Here is a 13,782-nt window from a genome sequence, read left to right on the forward strand (position 1 = left end):
TGATCGAATTTTTAAAACTATAACGCCTGTTGAAGATGGCATTTTTACAGTTTCATTTTCATTTCCTAATTCCCATACGATTTATAACTCTACTAAAGATGCCCTGAAATGTATTAGATTTGATCTAGAAACAGCTTCAAAAAACGTCAATACATTCCCCAATAAAGTAGCAACAAGAAACTCACGTGTTTGCACTCTGTGGGAAACTAGGTTATCGAATTAAAAAGCTTTAGAAGTGAACGCTCCCGTGAAGTCACTTGAAGGTTTGAACAAAAGTGTAAGTTGGCAACAGAATAACAAGAGCATCATTCAAAATAAGTGTAAGAAGATCCTCTTTGCGTAACTCTATTTATATAATAGACTCTGGAATCGGTATGAATTTCAATAGACTAACGCAAAATGAACTCCCCCAAGAAATTATGACGTTTGAGCGGGTCGCATAATGAACGCAAAATGAACTTTTGTTCGAGAAAACGACCCGCTCAAATGTCAAAATCCATCGGGTGAGTGAATTCGATGAACCCCTGCATAAGTCTATATGTTACCTTACACTGAAAAAAACTTTGTAGTAGAAATTACAATTTTGTGGTAAAATTAAGAACAGTACCGACGTTTTTCAACCGAAGGGACAAATCGCTTAATTTTACCATAAATGTACACATTTAATTTTTTTTACCGGGATCTCAGCAAAATGTTGAACTTTTACCACAGAGAACAGACGTTCATCTTCATTCGCGTGCTTGTGTAAAAGTTTGTACCGGTCATTTTGCAGTATGTCGTTATGCCCCCGTTGCGCGGTGCTAGTGTGCTGATAAATATGGTTAAAATTTGCCGTGTTTTACTTTTTAGCGCTAGTGTTCATTCCGAATTGCTCCTAGGCTCGCTCCTAGGTGGCAGCACTACTTTGTTTATGTAGTGTATGCCAACGCCATCACTCAGTGAGATTGAGTTTTTATGTCGGGCAGCCTGCGTTGGCGGCGCTGAAGTGCGATTTAAATCTTTACACACGTTTTTACAGAAATTTTGTTCGAGCATCCATGTCTGTTCTCTGTGCTTTTACCGAGATTCGCACAGCCGTGCCCCAGCAAACATGTTTTTTGCCGAGATTTCTGTCAAAATAGCTGAAAATCAGCAAATATTTTGCCGAAAATCAGCTAACAAACGTTATTTTTGCTGAAATATCAGTTTTAAATTTTGCTGGCGCACGGCTGTGCGGATTTTTGCCGAGCTGCAGAAATAAAAACTGAGTGTGTAGTAAATCTGATTGATATTATTTTCAATTTTACCACAAAAAATTGTTATTTACCATAGACTCGAACAAAATAGTTGATTTTACCACACAATTTTACTATATTTTCAGTAAGAATAACCATGTTGCGGTTGAATATACTATTTTTATCGTAAGATAGACCATATTTTAGTCATTTTAAGACGATTGGCACTTCGGTTGAAAAACGTCGGTACTGTTCTCAATATTACCCCTAAAATGGTAGTTTCTACTATAAAATTTTTCTCAGTGTATGAACGATGATTTTCATTTAAAAAAAACAGATGAGTGCGGCAGACTGGGTTCAAACCATGGAGGCCGGGGTCGGGAGGCCGGTATGTAGACCACACGCCCATCGACGCTTGAATACTCTGGAAGGTAACTGCGTATAAGAAGCACTGTTGGTGGAATAATCTGTCGAGGATTCATAAGGCGCCAGTTATGAATTTCGATAGTCCAGTTCGCTGAGTGAGGTTTGTAAAGTTGATGTTAAGCAAAATTCGTAAATAGGGGAACTGTTCCGATCTCCATCTCACTGTACATGTATCCATCTCATCGATAAACAAAGAAATACGGCACCAAATTCGTCGCTTCTTTTTGTCAACATGCGTGCTCACTGCTGACAAAAATCACAAAAATGATAAACAAACCAAATTTCTCTCCACTGCTTTGTTTTTGATGGGATGGAAATAGGAGCTATGAGATGAAGTGGCGAACCGTTCCCCTATTTGAGTTCCAGTTTTTTGGTAAAAAATAAATTTATATTGAAATGCAAACGCCATATAAATTATTCTCAAGGTTTGTAATGGTTTAAAACTGTTGATTTTAAGCATTATCATTCACTTTTTTGTCATTTTCGATTTCAAAGTCATATTTTCATTAGCGAAAACTTCTACCTGTTAGAATTTCGCTTCTCTTACATAAATAATGGATAGAACGGAAAGAAAATATCAAATTTTGATACATGATATTTGAAAGATTTTTTACCAAACTAATTTGGCTGCACTGTCGACCACCTCGTCAGAGCAACCGACTTTTATAAAAAACAACAAGGCAGTCTCAATAGGGCACTGCACGGACTGCTTTGTCTCTTTCTTGCTGCAAAGAAATTAGAAAACAACAATGTCAGTAAACGTCAAAATGTATAAAGAACGAAAGAGAAAAAGATTTTTCCGTGCAGTGGCTTATAGGGTCTTGCCGATATTTCTCACCAACACGAAAGCACGGTTCGTGGTTGCAAACAATCTCATTAGGTTTTGCAGCGACTGTACGTAACCTCAATCTGACGACAAATTAGTAGTACTTCTCGTTGGACTCAGGGGCGGCCAACCAATCACGAGCTCGACCCTTGTCGGAGTCCTCGTCGGAATCAGTGGGAAGTACTACTGAACTGTCAAAAAGTTCATTGACGAGGACCGAATTCATTCGTGACGTCATGCTGCAGAACCTAATTTGATTTTGCCGTGACAGCTGCTCGTGGTTGCAAACAAACTGAGTAAAAGTGTGAGTAAAATGTGCGTGTGCGGACATGCTCGTAGAAAGCCTAATGGGTCAAACACAATTGGTACGTTTGCGTGCGTTTTGACAGTTTTTCCATGGGAAAACTGTCAAAACGCACGCAAACGTATCAATTGTGTTTGGCCCATAATTGAGTTGTCACATCTTATATCTTATATATATATATAAAACTCAATGTTTGTATGTTTGTATGTATGTTTGTATGTATGTTCCAGCATAACTTCTGAACCCATTGACCGATTTCAACCAAATTTGGAACACACATTCTTTATCTTAAGGAGACGACGATAGAGGGGTTGCGGATGCTCTTTGGAAAAGGGGGAGGGTGTGGGGGGAGGGGTATTGCTTAGTTATCGATCAACTCAGTGTACCTTCTAAACCCCTTGGCCAATTTCAACCAAATTTGAAACACACATTCTTTATCTTTAGGAGATGACGATAGGAGGCTTAGGAATGCTTTTTGAAAAAGAGGGAGGGTGTGGGGGGGAGGGGTATTATTGATCAACTCAGTGTACCTTTTGAACCCCTTGGCCGATTTCAACCAAATTTGGAACACACATTCTTTATCTTAAGGAGACGATGATAGGGGGGTTAAAGATGTATTTTGGTAAAAGGGGGAGGGTGGTGGGGGGAGGGGTATTGCTTAGTTATTTATCAACTCAGTGTATCTTTTGAACCCCTTGGCCGATTTCAACCAAATTTGGAACACACATTCTTTATCTTAAGGAGACGACGACGCGGGGGTTGCGGATGCTCTTTGGAAAAGGGGGAGGGTGTGGGGGGAGGAGTATTGCTTATTTATTGATCAACTCAGTGTACTTTATAAACCCTATTGCTTGGGGTATTGCTTAATTATCGATCAACTCAGTATACCTCCTGAACCCCTTGGCCGATTGCAACCAAATTTGGAACACACTTTCTTTATATTTAGGAGACGAGGATAGAGTAGTTAAGCATACTCTTTGCATAGTTATTGATCAACTCAGTGTAGCTTTTGAACCCCTTGGCCGTTTTCAACCAAGTTTGGAACACACATTCTTGATATTAAGGAGACAACGATAGTTAGGTTAGGGATGCTCTTTGAAAAAGGGAGGGTATGGGGGGAGGAGTATTGGTCAGCAATCGATCAACTCAATTGAAGTCTTGAACCCTGTCTGTCCTAAGGAAACAATTTTAGTGAATGTGGGTAGGTCATTTGAGAAGCATAACTTTTGAACCCATTTACCGATGTCCACCAAATTTGGAACCCGTATTTTCTGTTTAAGGAAGACTATATCAGACTGGGTAGGAGTGTCATAGCTGAATGAGAGAGAGGATATTTATTAAACGAACAGTTTAGTATACCTTTTTATCGCATGGGTCAATTCAAACCAAATTTGTAAACACGTATTCTCTACCCAAAGGAAACTATTATAGAGAGGCTGGGAGGGACTTTGGACTTTGCTTAGAAAACGACTTAAATTAAAATCCCTCTTATTTAGTTTATTCGAGGTTTTTTGACATTGTACAATGCTCCGAAAACAAATTTCCCGAATTCCTCAAAAATAGCAAATCCTTAATAATAACATTTTCCCGGTAATAACATTTCCCCAAAAATGACGAAAATTATATTTTCCAAAAGTGATTCTTACCGATACACATATCCCTGAAAATGACATATCCCTGAATGAAGCAGTTCATTAACATAACACTATTTGGCCTAAGGTCATTCGACATGAATTATGAACAGCATCAGAAAAATCTTTCATAGAAAGCATGCATTTGCTGGGTATAAAGCAATGAAAATTGTTACCCTTCATCGAAATCATGGTTTGCCCATTGAAAAGCAATGATTATTGTTTTTCCTTCTGGGATGTGATTGCTTCTTTAAAAGTAGGCATTTGCCCGGAATAAGGCAATGGTGGGTGTGATCCCTTCTTTAAAAATATAAATAATGAATGAATAAAGCATCGATGGATGTTTTTTCTTTTTTAGCAATTGACGTTTGCCCGGAATAAGGCTATTCAAAAAAACGATTTCATCTTCAACATCATTTAATGTTTCCAAAAGCCTTCTTTTAATCAAATCTTGAAGTATCAACAAGTTAACACAATAAGGCAAAGACAAAGGTGCTGTTTGAACGAGATGGCGCCACAACATTTAAAGTAAAATGAATTTCCTTGTATGGACAAATCATCCGTTCTCATTAACTACGCATCGCATCAATATGAAACCTAGGTCAAAAAGCAACAAATAATTTTTAGATTTTTTGTTCCCACGACTTGTTTCACAGTTCTAAACAATAAAAGAGATTTCATTGTACCTCCATACTAAATTCTAGCTGTATACTTTCAATTTCTTCAAGACTGTTCTCCACCTCGTGTGTGTGGAAGGAACATTGAAAGCTTACGATATCGAACAGCAGATGTCACTAGTGTATATGCAATATTACATTGATACAAACACACAGCAACACCACCTGTCGCCTGATAATGGAAGTATTGCAATTATACCGTCAGGTGTAGTAGCTGTTGTTAAAATATTTAGGAAGGGCCTCAAGCGGAATTTTGCTAGAACGCTACTCCTAATAGGAGATCGTCAGTTGCGTTCTGGCAAAAGAAACGCTAAAAATCTTTCTTTCTGATTGTGAAAAAAACCGAAAACCAAACTGGCAATAGGAGATCGTCAGTAAGGTACCAGTCAAAACGATTAATGCAAGAGATGGCGTTTTTTCAATGGTAGTAAAATCGAAATTTCATCACTATGAGACCACTAATCAGTGCAAACTAAGTGCAGGAGATAATGTTTTCACCTCATACTTCATTCCTTTTCACTACTTTCGCCTAAAACACTACCATTTTCCATAAATTTGCAAAATACTTGATTTGCCCATACATTTTATCGATTTCCAACTACCATTCTTCCATGAGCTCATGGTGAAAATTGAGAAAATCTCAGAACATAGAGTAGCAGGCTTAACAACACAGACAGAAACGCCGGTATCGCCACTCAGTGACGAGTACCGTAAACATGGTGCACGGAAGGTTGTTGTCTACACTTTTTACGGCTGCTGCACCCTGGTAGTAAATGCCATCGAAGTAAACAGTCGGTCCCTTGTTGCATTCTAGCAAAAATTCCGCTTGAGGCCCTTCCTAAATGTTTTAACAACAGCCACTACACCTGATGGTATAATTGCAATATTTCCATTATCAGGCGACAGGTGGTGTTGCTGTGTGTTTGTATCAATGTAATATTGCATATACACTAGTGACATCTGCTGTTCGATATAGTAAGCTTTCAATGTTCCTTCCACACACACGAGGTGGAGAACAGTCTTGAAAAAATTGAAAGTATACAGCTAGAATTTAGTATGGAGGTACAATGAAATCTATTTTATTGTTTAGAACTGTAAAACAAGTCGTGGGAACAAAAAATCTAAAAATTATTTGTTGCTTTTTGACCTAGGTTTCATATTGATGCGATGCGTAGTTAATGAGAACGGATGATTTGTCCATACAAGGAAATTTATTTTACTTCAAATGTTGTGGCGCCATCTCGTTCAAACAGCACCTTTGTCTTTGCCTTATTCCGAGCAAGGCCGGGTACATAAAGCTAGTCCTATCCTATAGGTGTTGGTTTGCGTGGGAGAGCTATCAGATTCGTCAAATCGTCGTTTGAATCTTTGTTTACAAAAGTAGATAAGTCGTTTTGAAAATTTTGTCTTGAAATATGCAATCGTCTTGTTCATTGTATTCCGTGTATAGTAGAAAATCGAAAATTTGTTTTCAATAAAATGAAATATCTGCAGTTATCAGACGTCGCAACTCATTTCTGATTAGTGCGCATGATAGTACATCCATGCGTGCATGATGCGCACTACTAATGAAATATTTCAAATTGTCGCGACTCGCCGCGCAGCGCGAGTGCTCAATCGCGCGGTCCGGTTTGGTGGCGGCCCGACAATATCGTAACTTGCATTGCGATCTGCCTAAAATTAGGCGAGATAATTTTCCACGCCTTCAAATATGCAACACATGCATCCATTATCGATATTTTTTCGACAAATTTGACATTTCTTCCGTTTCTCTTGTTTCGCTTTTTCCCACTTCAGCTCTCGGTCTAAACGTTCTGTCATCGAAGAAGAAGCGGTCGTCGTCTTTTCGTAAACTAATCGATGGTCCAAAAAGCTGCCTTTACGGGGTGCAGTAGTCTTTCTTTTCGCGTGTATTTTGAGATTAAAATACACAAATAACCACTGAAAAATCAACCTGCGACAGAAAAAAGTTTTCATCCGGACTCAAAATGGTAAGTTTTGTACATTTTCATCAGTTTATCCAGTGAATGGGTGAGTTTGGTTCGCTGCGTTTTCTGAAAGTGGAGGTTAGAAAAAATAAATCGCGCGAGAAGCAAAATGGCAGGACCCAATATTTTGACCGGTAAAATTCTTCATGAGCACTCGAAGTAAAAAATTATATGCGATTCATATTATACTAATGTTTCAAAATCGGATTATATGTAATTACGAGTATTTGCTATGTTATAAGAATAATTTAAATTTGTCGTTTTCAAACGTTTATCGCAATGTCAACAAATCTTTTCCAGACGATCGGCAAGAACAACAAAATGATCCAACTCCTGAACTATCGGGTGCGGATTGTTTTGCAGGATTCGCGAACGTTTATTGGAACGTTCAAAGCATTCGACAAGCACATGAATCTGATCCTAGGGGACTGCGAGGAATTCCGTAAAATAAAACCAAAAAACACCAAACTGCCCGAGCGGGAAGAGAAGCGTGTGTTGGGATTCGTTCTGCTACGGGGCGGCAACATAGTTTCTTTAACCGTCGAAGGACCACCACCACCAGAGGAGGGTCTGCCCCGAGTTCCGATTCCGGGAGGTGCCCCTGGACCGGGTATGGGACGTGTCGCCGGTCGCGGAATGCCGGCGAATATTAACGCGGTTCCAGCAGGCCTGCAAGGTCCGGTGCGGGGCGTTGGTGGACCATCTCAGCAGCACATGGCCCCAGTGGGTCGCGGCGGTCAGGTTTCTGCTCCTCCGCAGATGCGTCCAATGATCCCTGGTGGACCTCCTCCCGGAATGATGCCCGGACCTGGAGGACTCGCCCAAATGGCCGGTATGGCTAGAGGAGCTCCCCCACCGATGAGAGGCCCTCCACCCGGTATGATGCGCGGTGGTCCTCCGCCAAGACCGTATTGAAAAGGTAATGTAATTTTGTGCGTCATCAGGCGTAGTTAGCTTTAAGTTTTGATTGAGGAAATCTTCATGCATTCTTTTCAATCCGTATTTGCATAATAATCAATAAAGGTGGATGAAGTATACATTCAATTTAGTTACAATTTCCTTTAATAACGATCTATTTGAAGAAAAATATGTCGATTTCAAATAAGGGCTTGGATACAAATTATGTAACGTTGTTAGCAGAAGAAGGCAGTAGTCAATTTTGATTCATCCATGCATAATGCATTACGGAGGGAAAGGAAAGGGTCAATTTTTTAATTTCTTAGCATCTGCGGAATAGTTTGAAAAAACATTTTTGGATATTCGGTATTTCTCAACTAAAAAACAAATAGTTTTGATTCTTCTTCCGTCTAAAATATAACTAGCATATACCAAATGCATTTATTATTGCCAATACTAAGCGATCCACTCTCCGTGTACTGATCAAACAGAAAAAGCGGAAACACCTTCTTATATACAGTCTCACTAGGGCAGAATTTGCGAGCGATACCTATTTTACAGCATCAGCTCTGCATCTCACGGTTTGCTGTAACGGTAACGCATCTTGTCCGGTGGTTCGCAGTACTCCTTGACTATCAGCTTGCAGAGGAATACGTGGAAAACGACGATGATGACGCAGATCGAAACCCAAAATAGTGTTGGAAGCGCCCCAAGTGAGTGACCATGTTTGTGCAGGGCAATGACGTGATGCTCGTGAGCTGGAGCTTCCACTACTTCTTTAACATGGAGGGCATGGCGAAGGTCTTCCATGTGAATCTTGTCCGATGTAATGTATAGGATTGAAGTGAGGGGTTCTGTTAGTTTCACTGGGAAAGTAGTTTTAGATGGACCAAGCTGGACGGGCGGATCCAGGCAACCGGCATCGCAAGCGTAATAACTTCGATCGGAGCGATCGAGAGCCACAAAAAGGACGGCCTTGTTGTCATCTCCAACGGCTATGGATATGTTGACGTGCGTCATGTTTCCATAGTTGAGTCGCCGGAAATCATAGTCGCGGTGCAGATATTTCGGATGAATATTCAATTCTAAATGCTGATTGCTGAATCTGAACCCACCGAAACTCAGCACCATGGCTTGCACAATGCCACTAGCTCCAGCTTTGATGAGGTTGTGACAGCCTTGTTTTTCTAATGTCAACATCCAAGAAGCTACAACTCCATTCAGCTCCTCCAAACTACTAGTCTTCTTCCACAAATTATCTGCTTGCAACGTGTGATAACTGTCGTAGCAACCTTCTGCATAGGTCAAAGCTCTTTCTATGTCCTGCTTCTTCTGTAAAGTGCTGGAGACTTCGTACTCATATGCCCTGGATTGCGATATGACAGCATACATGGTCGCATTAATATCATTTCCATTCAAGGTGTTCTCCGCCTTAGAAGTACTGATATGAAAACCAGTTTCCCATAAGCTATTCCAAACTTTAGTATGGTCGCGCTTGAATGCATAATATGCATTCTGCTCGCCATGTTCCGCAGCTTGCAGGGCTTTGTTCATCGCTTCAATAGCCTGTTGCTCGACTAATTCTTTGTAGGTCGTATACTTGTCCCGGGAAATCGCATCCGAATAATTGATCGTCAGTAGCAGTTCTAGTTTGGTCGTGCCACGCTTCTTCAGCGTCAGAATACGAGGTATTTTACGAGCAACTATGCAAACTACGCGAACTCGCTTATCGTCATTTCCGGAGGACGCAACTTCGACCAATCCCGTTATTACTTGGTATTCCAGAATTGTCGAACCATGTTGAAGTCTGAAAAATAAACAAAAAAAACTCTAAATCTTAGAAATGCGAACAAGATCAAGTAGTAGTAGTCAAGTAGTTTTTCATGTTGTGTGACGAACGAACGAAGTAATCATCTAGCCTATCAACTTACTTAACGCTCCGGGTGACGGCTGTTGGCCAATCTGAAATCCTCGGTACAATCAACTCCACATCCATCAGCTGATTTTTGGTGTTTGTTATCTGAATCTCTTGCACCAGAACTGAAGGCATTGTCCTGTGCGCGTAGTACTGGTACGATGCGAAATATCCCTCAGAAGTACATTGGAACCGGTGCACTATTCCACTTAAATATTCTACCACGGTTGCCTCTCGGTGAGATCCCATTCCAGCAGCAACGCTAACAATCGGATGGAAGTTGACTGGTTGGAGCAAAGCCCGCCCGCGGAAAATGTTCAAATTGGCATCCGCTTGAATCTCCAACCCGAACATCCCGTTGCCGACATACGGAATGGCATCGTATTCGTGTGGAAAAATCGGTTGATGTCGGATGTTGACGTTGTTTTCCAGATGTTGCAAATAAAAGGGCGTCAAGCGATCATCCATGCATCTTATCGTGTGATCTGAATCGAGATAAGAGTTCAATATTATTTAGCTACAAACTAGGTTCCATTTGTGAATGCACCTTTGATAGGTTCGACACTTCCAAAAAGCCACCGGAGAAAAGACGGACCAATGTAGAGGAGAAACACGGCTACAATGAACAGCAAAGCAAATAGTTTCCGGTAGGAAACATTGCCGTCGAATGTACGCCTCAGGCGACGCGTAAATTCACTTACATCAAATTTTAGACTCATGTTCAAATTTAATGAAAAACGGTAAATTTGTAATTATTTATCGGCCACTATCGAAAATATCTTCATGTTTTCAGCGACCAGCAGATTGCGACATATTTTTCACTCTTGGGTCGAATGTTTTTTCTTTTTTTTTTCTTGTCATGAAAAGTTGTTTTTTTTTGTGAACTGTCATTATTTATAACCCTGCGACTGATGTGCTCGGGCAACGGACAACAATAGGCCTTTTCATGTGACACTGCCGAGACTGCACTTGTTTCCAACCGCTGAACAGGCCCGCAAGTCCGAAGCTGTCACTTTCATATAGAAGAATATTGTCAATTGACGGTAAAATCAGCTTCTCATATGAAAGTGACAGCATCGGATTTGAACGGTTTGTTCAGCGCTTGTATGCAATTGCAGTCCCGGCAGTGTCACATGAAAAGGCCTATTAGGCTTTCTGCGAGCGTGTACGCACACGCACATTTCACTCAGACTTTTACTCAGTTTGTTTGCAACCACGAGCAGCTGTCACGGAAAAATCAAATGGGATTGTTTGCAACCACGAACCGTGCGGTCGTGTTGGTAAAAAAGGTCGGCGAGACCCTAATAGGCCTTTTCACGAGACGTTTAAAATCAGCTGGTTTTATCGTCAATTGACAGTTCTTCTATGAAACTGACAGCTTCGGACTTGCGGGCCTGTTCAGCGGTTGTAAACAACCCAAGTAACCATGAAGCTATATATGCTTGTAAAAAACACAGCCCTAAAAGTTGACTTAAAGTGGAAAAGGGCAATTATAAGATCGAATTAATGGCTCATTACTTTGACATGTTGAAATAAAGCATCAGTAATGCATCGCGGCATTTGTAATGCTGATTTAGAGTATCGTTGTATGACAGTTGATGAATAAATGCAACTTCGCATCGTTAAAACTGATCTAATGCAATTAGCATTTAGCATGCCGATTTGTGATTGATATATGTGCAATATTGTAATGCTTGGTGTTACTTGGGAAGTGCAGTCTCGGCAGTGTCACATGAAAAGGCCTATTGAGATGAGTGACGTTTATATAAGTTAAGCACGAGGCTTCAAATATCCCTTCAACGGATGAATCACCTGACGCAGCTAAAAGAAAGTGCACTTGCGCCATGATAACTGAGTTAGCACCATCACCGCCAGACGACATCGAACACCTAAAGGTGCCGCAGACGTTGCAAGAAAATCACTCGCAACGAGCATTTTGCTCGCAGAAAGTGACAACTGTCAAAAATTTGCCTGTCTGATAACACTGAAAGTGATTGCATGCAAACAAATGATAACTCGTAAGCAAACGCTCGCTTGCAATGTGTGACTGCTAAGCGTTAAAATTTTTCAACTCGCAGAAATGAAATTGCGCATGCTAGTGCAGCACTAGCAAATTTTTCGCTTGCAAAAGTGAAAACGTTTTCAGGTGGCAGTGTTGCACTGCAAAAATAGGAATGCAATTAGATTTTGTGGCCGAAAAACAAGTTTTTCGTTTTTGTTTATATTCATCGGCTGTTCGGCCACATTGAGAGTTGACGTAAAGTCAATATCAACTTCTCTCCACGAACAGCCTAGATAGCCGTGTGATGTCGGCAGCTGGTTATCTGGCTAAGAATAACATTACGGATTGCCTGTTCCAGTGGTAAAAGTCCACCATACAGGTGACCCCTAATTCTCGGTGTGATGCGGCTTTATGCTTACCGTGCCTACGAATGAATGGTTAGGGGGGTCTAATAAGAACCTAACCGCAAACGGAGCCTGTGAAGCACCAGGGCCCCCTTCACAGTATTTTAGCCCTCGCTGCGCTAACCGGAGCTATGGCGTAGTTGACTTTTTACTTCTCCGAGATAATCGGCTACTTTTATTCAACCTCATCGTGAGGTTAAATAAGAGTGGGGTTATAAATATGTGTTTTACCTAGTTTTCAACAAATTGTCACCTATATGGATTCGCATTATGCGTTTTTCACAGTGTACTCTGTGTCTCGTCTTTGACGTTCGGTTTTGGCTACTCTTGTTCAATCTCAACGTGAGTGTGGGGTTATGAATATGTGTTTTACTTAGTTTTTCAATAAACTTCCACCCTCGCTTCCACCTATATGGCTTCGCATTATGCATTTTTTTTTTACAATGTACTTTGTGTTTGTCACCTATATGGATTCGCATTATGCATTTTTTTTACAATGTACTTTGTGCTTGTCACCTATATGGATTCGCATTATGCGCTTTTCACAGTGTACTCTGTGTTTCGTCTTTGACGTTCGGCTTCAGCTACTCTTGTTTAATCTCAACTTGAGGTTGAATAAGGGTGGGGTTATTGAAATGTTTTTTTTTTACTTAGTTTTTTTTTCAACAAATTGTCACCTATATGGATTCGCATTATGCGTTTTTCACAGTGTACTTTGTGTATGTTACCTATATGGATTCGCATTATGCGTTTTTCACAGTGTACTCTGTGTCTCGTCCTTGACGTTCGGCTTCGGCTACTCTTGTTCAATCTCAACGTGAGGTTAAATAAGAGTGGGGTTATGAATATGTGTTTTACATAGTTTTCAACAAATTGTCACCTATATGGATTCGCATAATGCGTTTTTTACAATGTTGCTTGTGTATGTTACCTATATGGATTCGCATTATGCGTTTTTCACAGTGTACTCTGTGTCACGTCCTTGACGTATGGCTTCGGCTACTCTTATTCAATCTCAACGTGAGGTTAAATAAGAGAGGGGTTATGAATATGTGTTTTACTTAGTTTTCAACAAATAGCCACCTATATGGATTCGCATTATGCGATTTTTACAATGTACTTTGTGATTGTCACCTAAATGGATTCGCATTATGCGTTTTTCACAGTGCACTCTGTGTTTCGTCTTTGACGTTCGTCCATGGTTACGTCCTCTGTGTTTTTGTGACATCTCTCTTTAGTCCCTAGCTGAATGCGTGTGAGTCTACATAATTGGCTTTCCTATAAATGGTTCCATTCTCCTTTCCAACTTCACTTCCTCTTCCTTTCCGTTTTCACTTCCTTTTCCGTCAGGTAAATGATGAGAAAGGCCAGTGAAGGCGATGGAACAAATCTCCCAAATTGAGGGGAACGTGCCTCCTGAGCCGACGTTCTGATACCTGATACCTGATACTATCACCGCCAGACGACATCGGACACCTAAAGGTGCCCTCAGACGTTG

The 13,782-nt window shown here is 40.6% G+C and overlaps 2 protein-coding genes across 2 annotated transcripts; one reads left to right on the forward strand and one right to left on the reverse strand.

Moving 5' to 3' along the window:
* The first annotated feature begins 6,885 nt into the window (after positions 1-6,885).
* On the forward strand, positions 6,886-8,110 carry LOC134212487 (small nuclear ribonucleoprotein-associated protein B). Its single transcript, XM_062690390.1, has 2 exons — positions 6,886-7,069; positions 7,367-8,110. The coding sequence occupies exons 1-2, from the start codon at positions 7,067-7,069 to the stop codon at positions 7,979-7,981; spliced, it is 618 nt and encodes a 205-aa protein (XP_062546374.1). The 5' UTR covers positions 6,886-7,066; the 3' UTR covers positions 7,982-8,110.
* Positions 8,111-8,355: 245 nt separating this feature from the next.
* On the reverse strand, positions 8,356-10,754 carry LOC134212484 (uncharacterized protein KIAA2013 homolog). The gene is made up of 3 exons (XM_062690389.1): positions 10,426-10,754; positions 9,895-10,363; positions 8,356-9,770 (listed from the first exon to the last, which is right to left on the reverse strand). The coding sequence occupies exons 1-3, from the start codon at positions 10,595-10,597 to the stop codon at positions 8,540-8,542; spliced, it is 1,872 nt and encodes a 623-aa protein (XP_062546373.1). The 5' UTR covers positions 10,598-10,754; the 3' UTR covers positions 8,356-8,539.
* Between the last annotated feature and the right edge of the window lie 3,028 nt (positions 10,755-13,782).

Source organism: Armigeres subalbatus, chromosome 2, assembly GCF_024139115.2.
Source record: "Armigeres subalbatus isolate Guangzhou_Male chromosome 2, GZ_Asu_2, whole genome shotgun sequence".
Lineage (NCBI taxonomy): Eukaryota > Metazoa > Arthropoda > Insecta > Diptera > Culicidae > Armigeres > Armigeres subalbatus.

Excerpts from the sequence above, each read along its gene's own strand:
- LOC134212484 (XM_062690389.1), bottom strand. The coding sequence starts at position 10,597 with ATGAGTCTAAAATTTGATGTAAGTGAATTTACGCGTCGCCTGAGGCGT. Across the intron at positions 10,364-10,425 it reads AAGTGTCGAACCTATCAAAG|ATCACACGATAAGATGCATG; the intron begins GTGCATTCACAA and ends ATCTCGATTCAG. Across the intron at positions 9,771-9,894 it reads GCCGTCACCCGGAGCGTTAA|ACTTCAACATGGTTCGACAA; the intron begins GTAAGTTGATAG and ends TTTATTTTTCAG.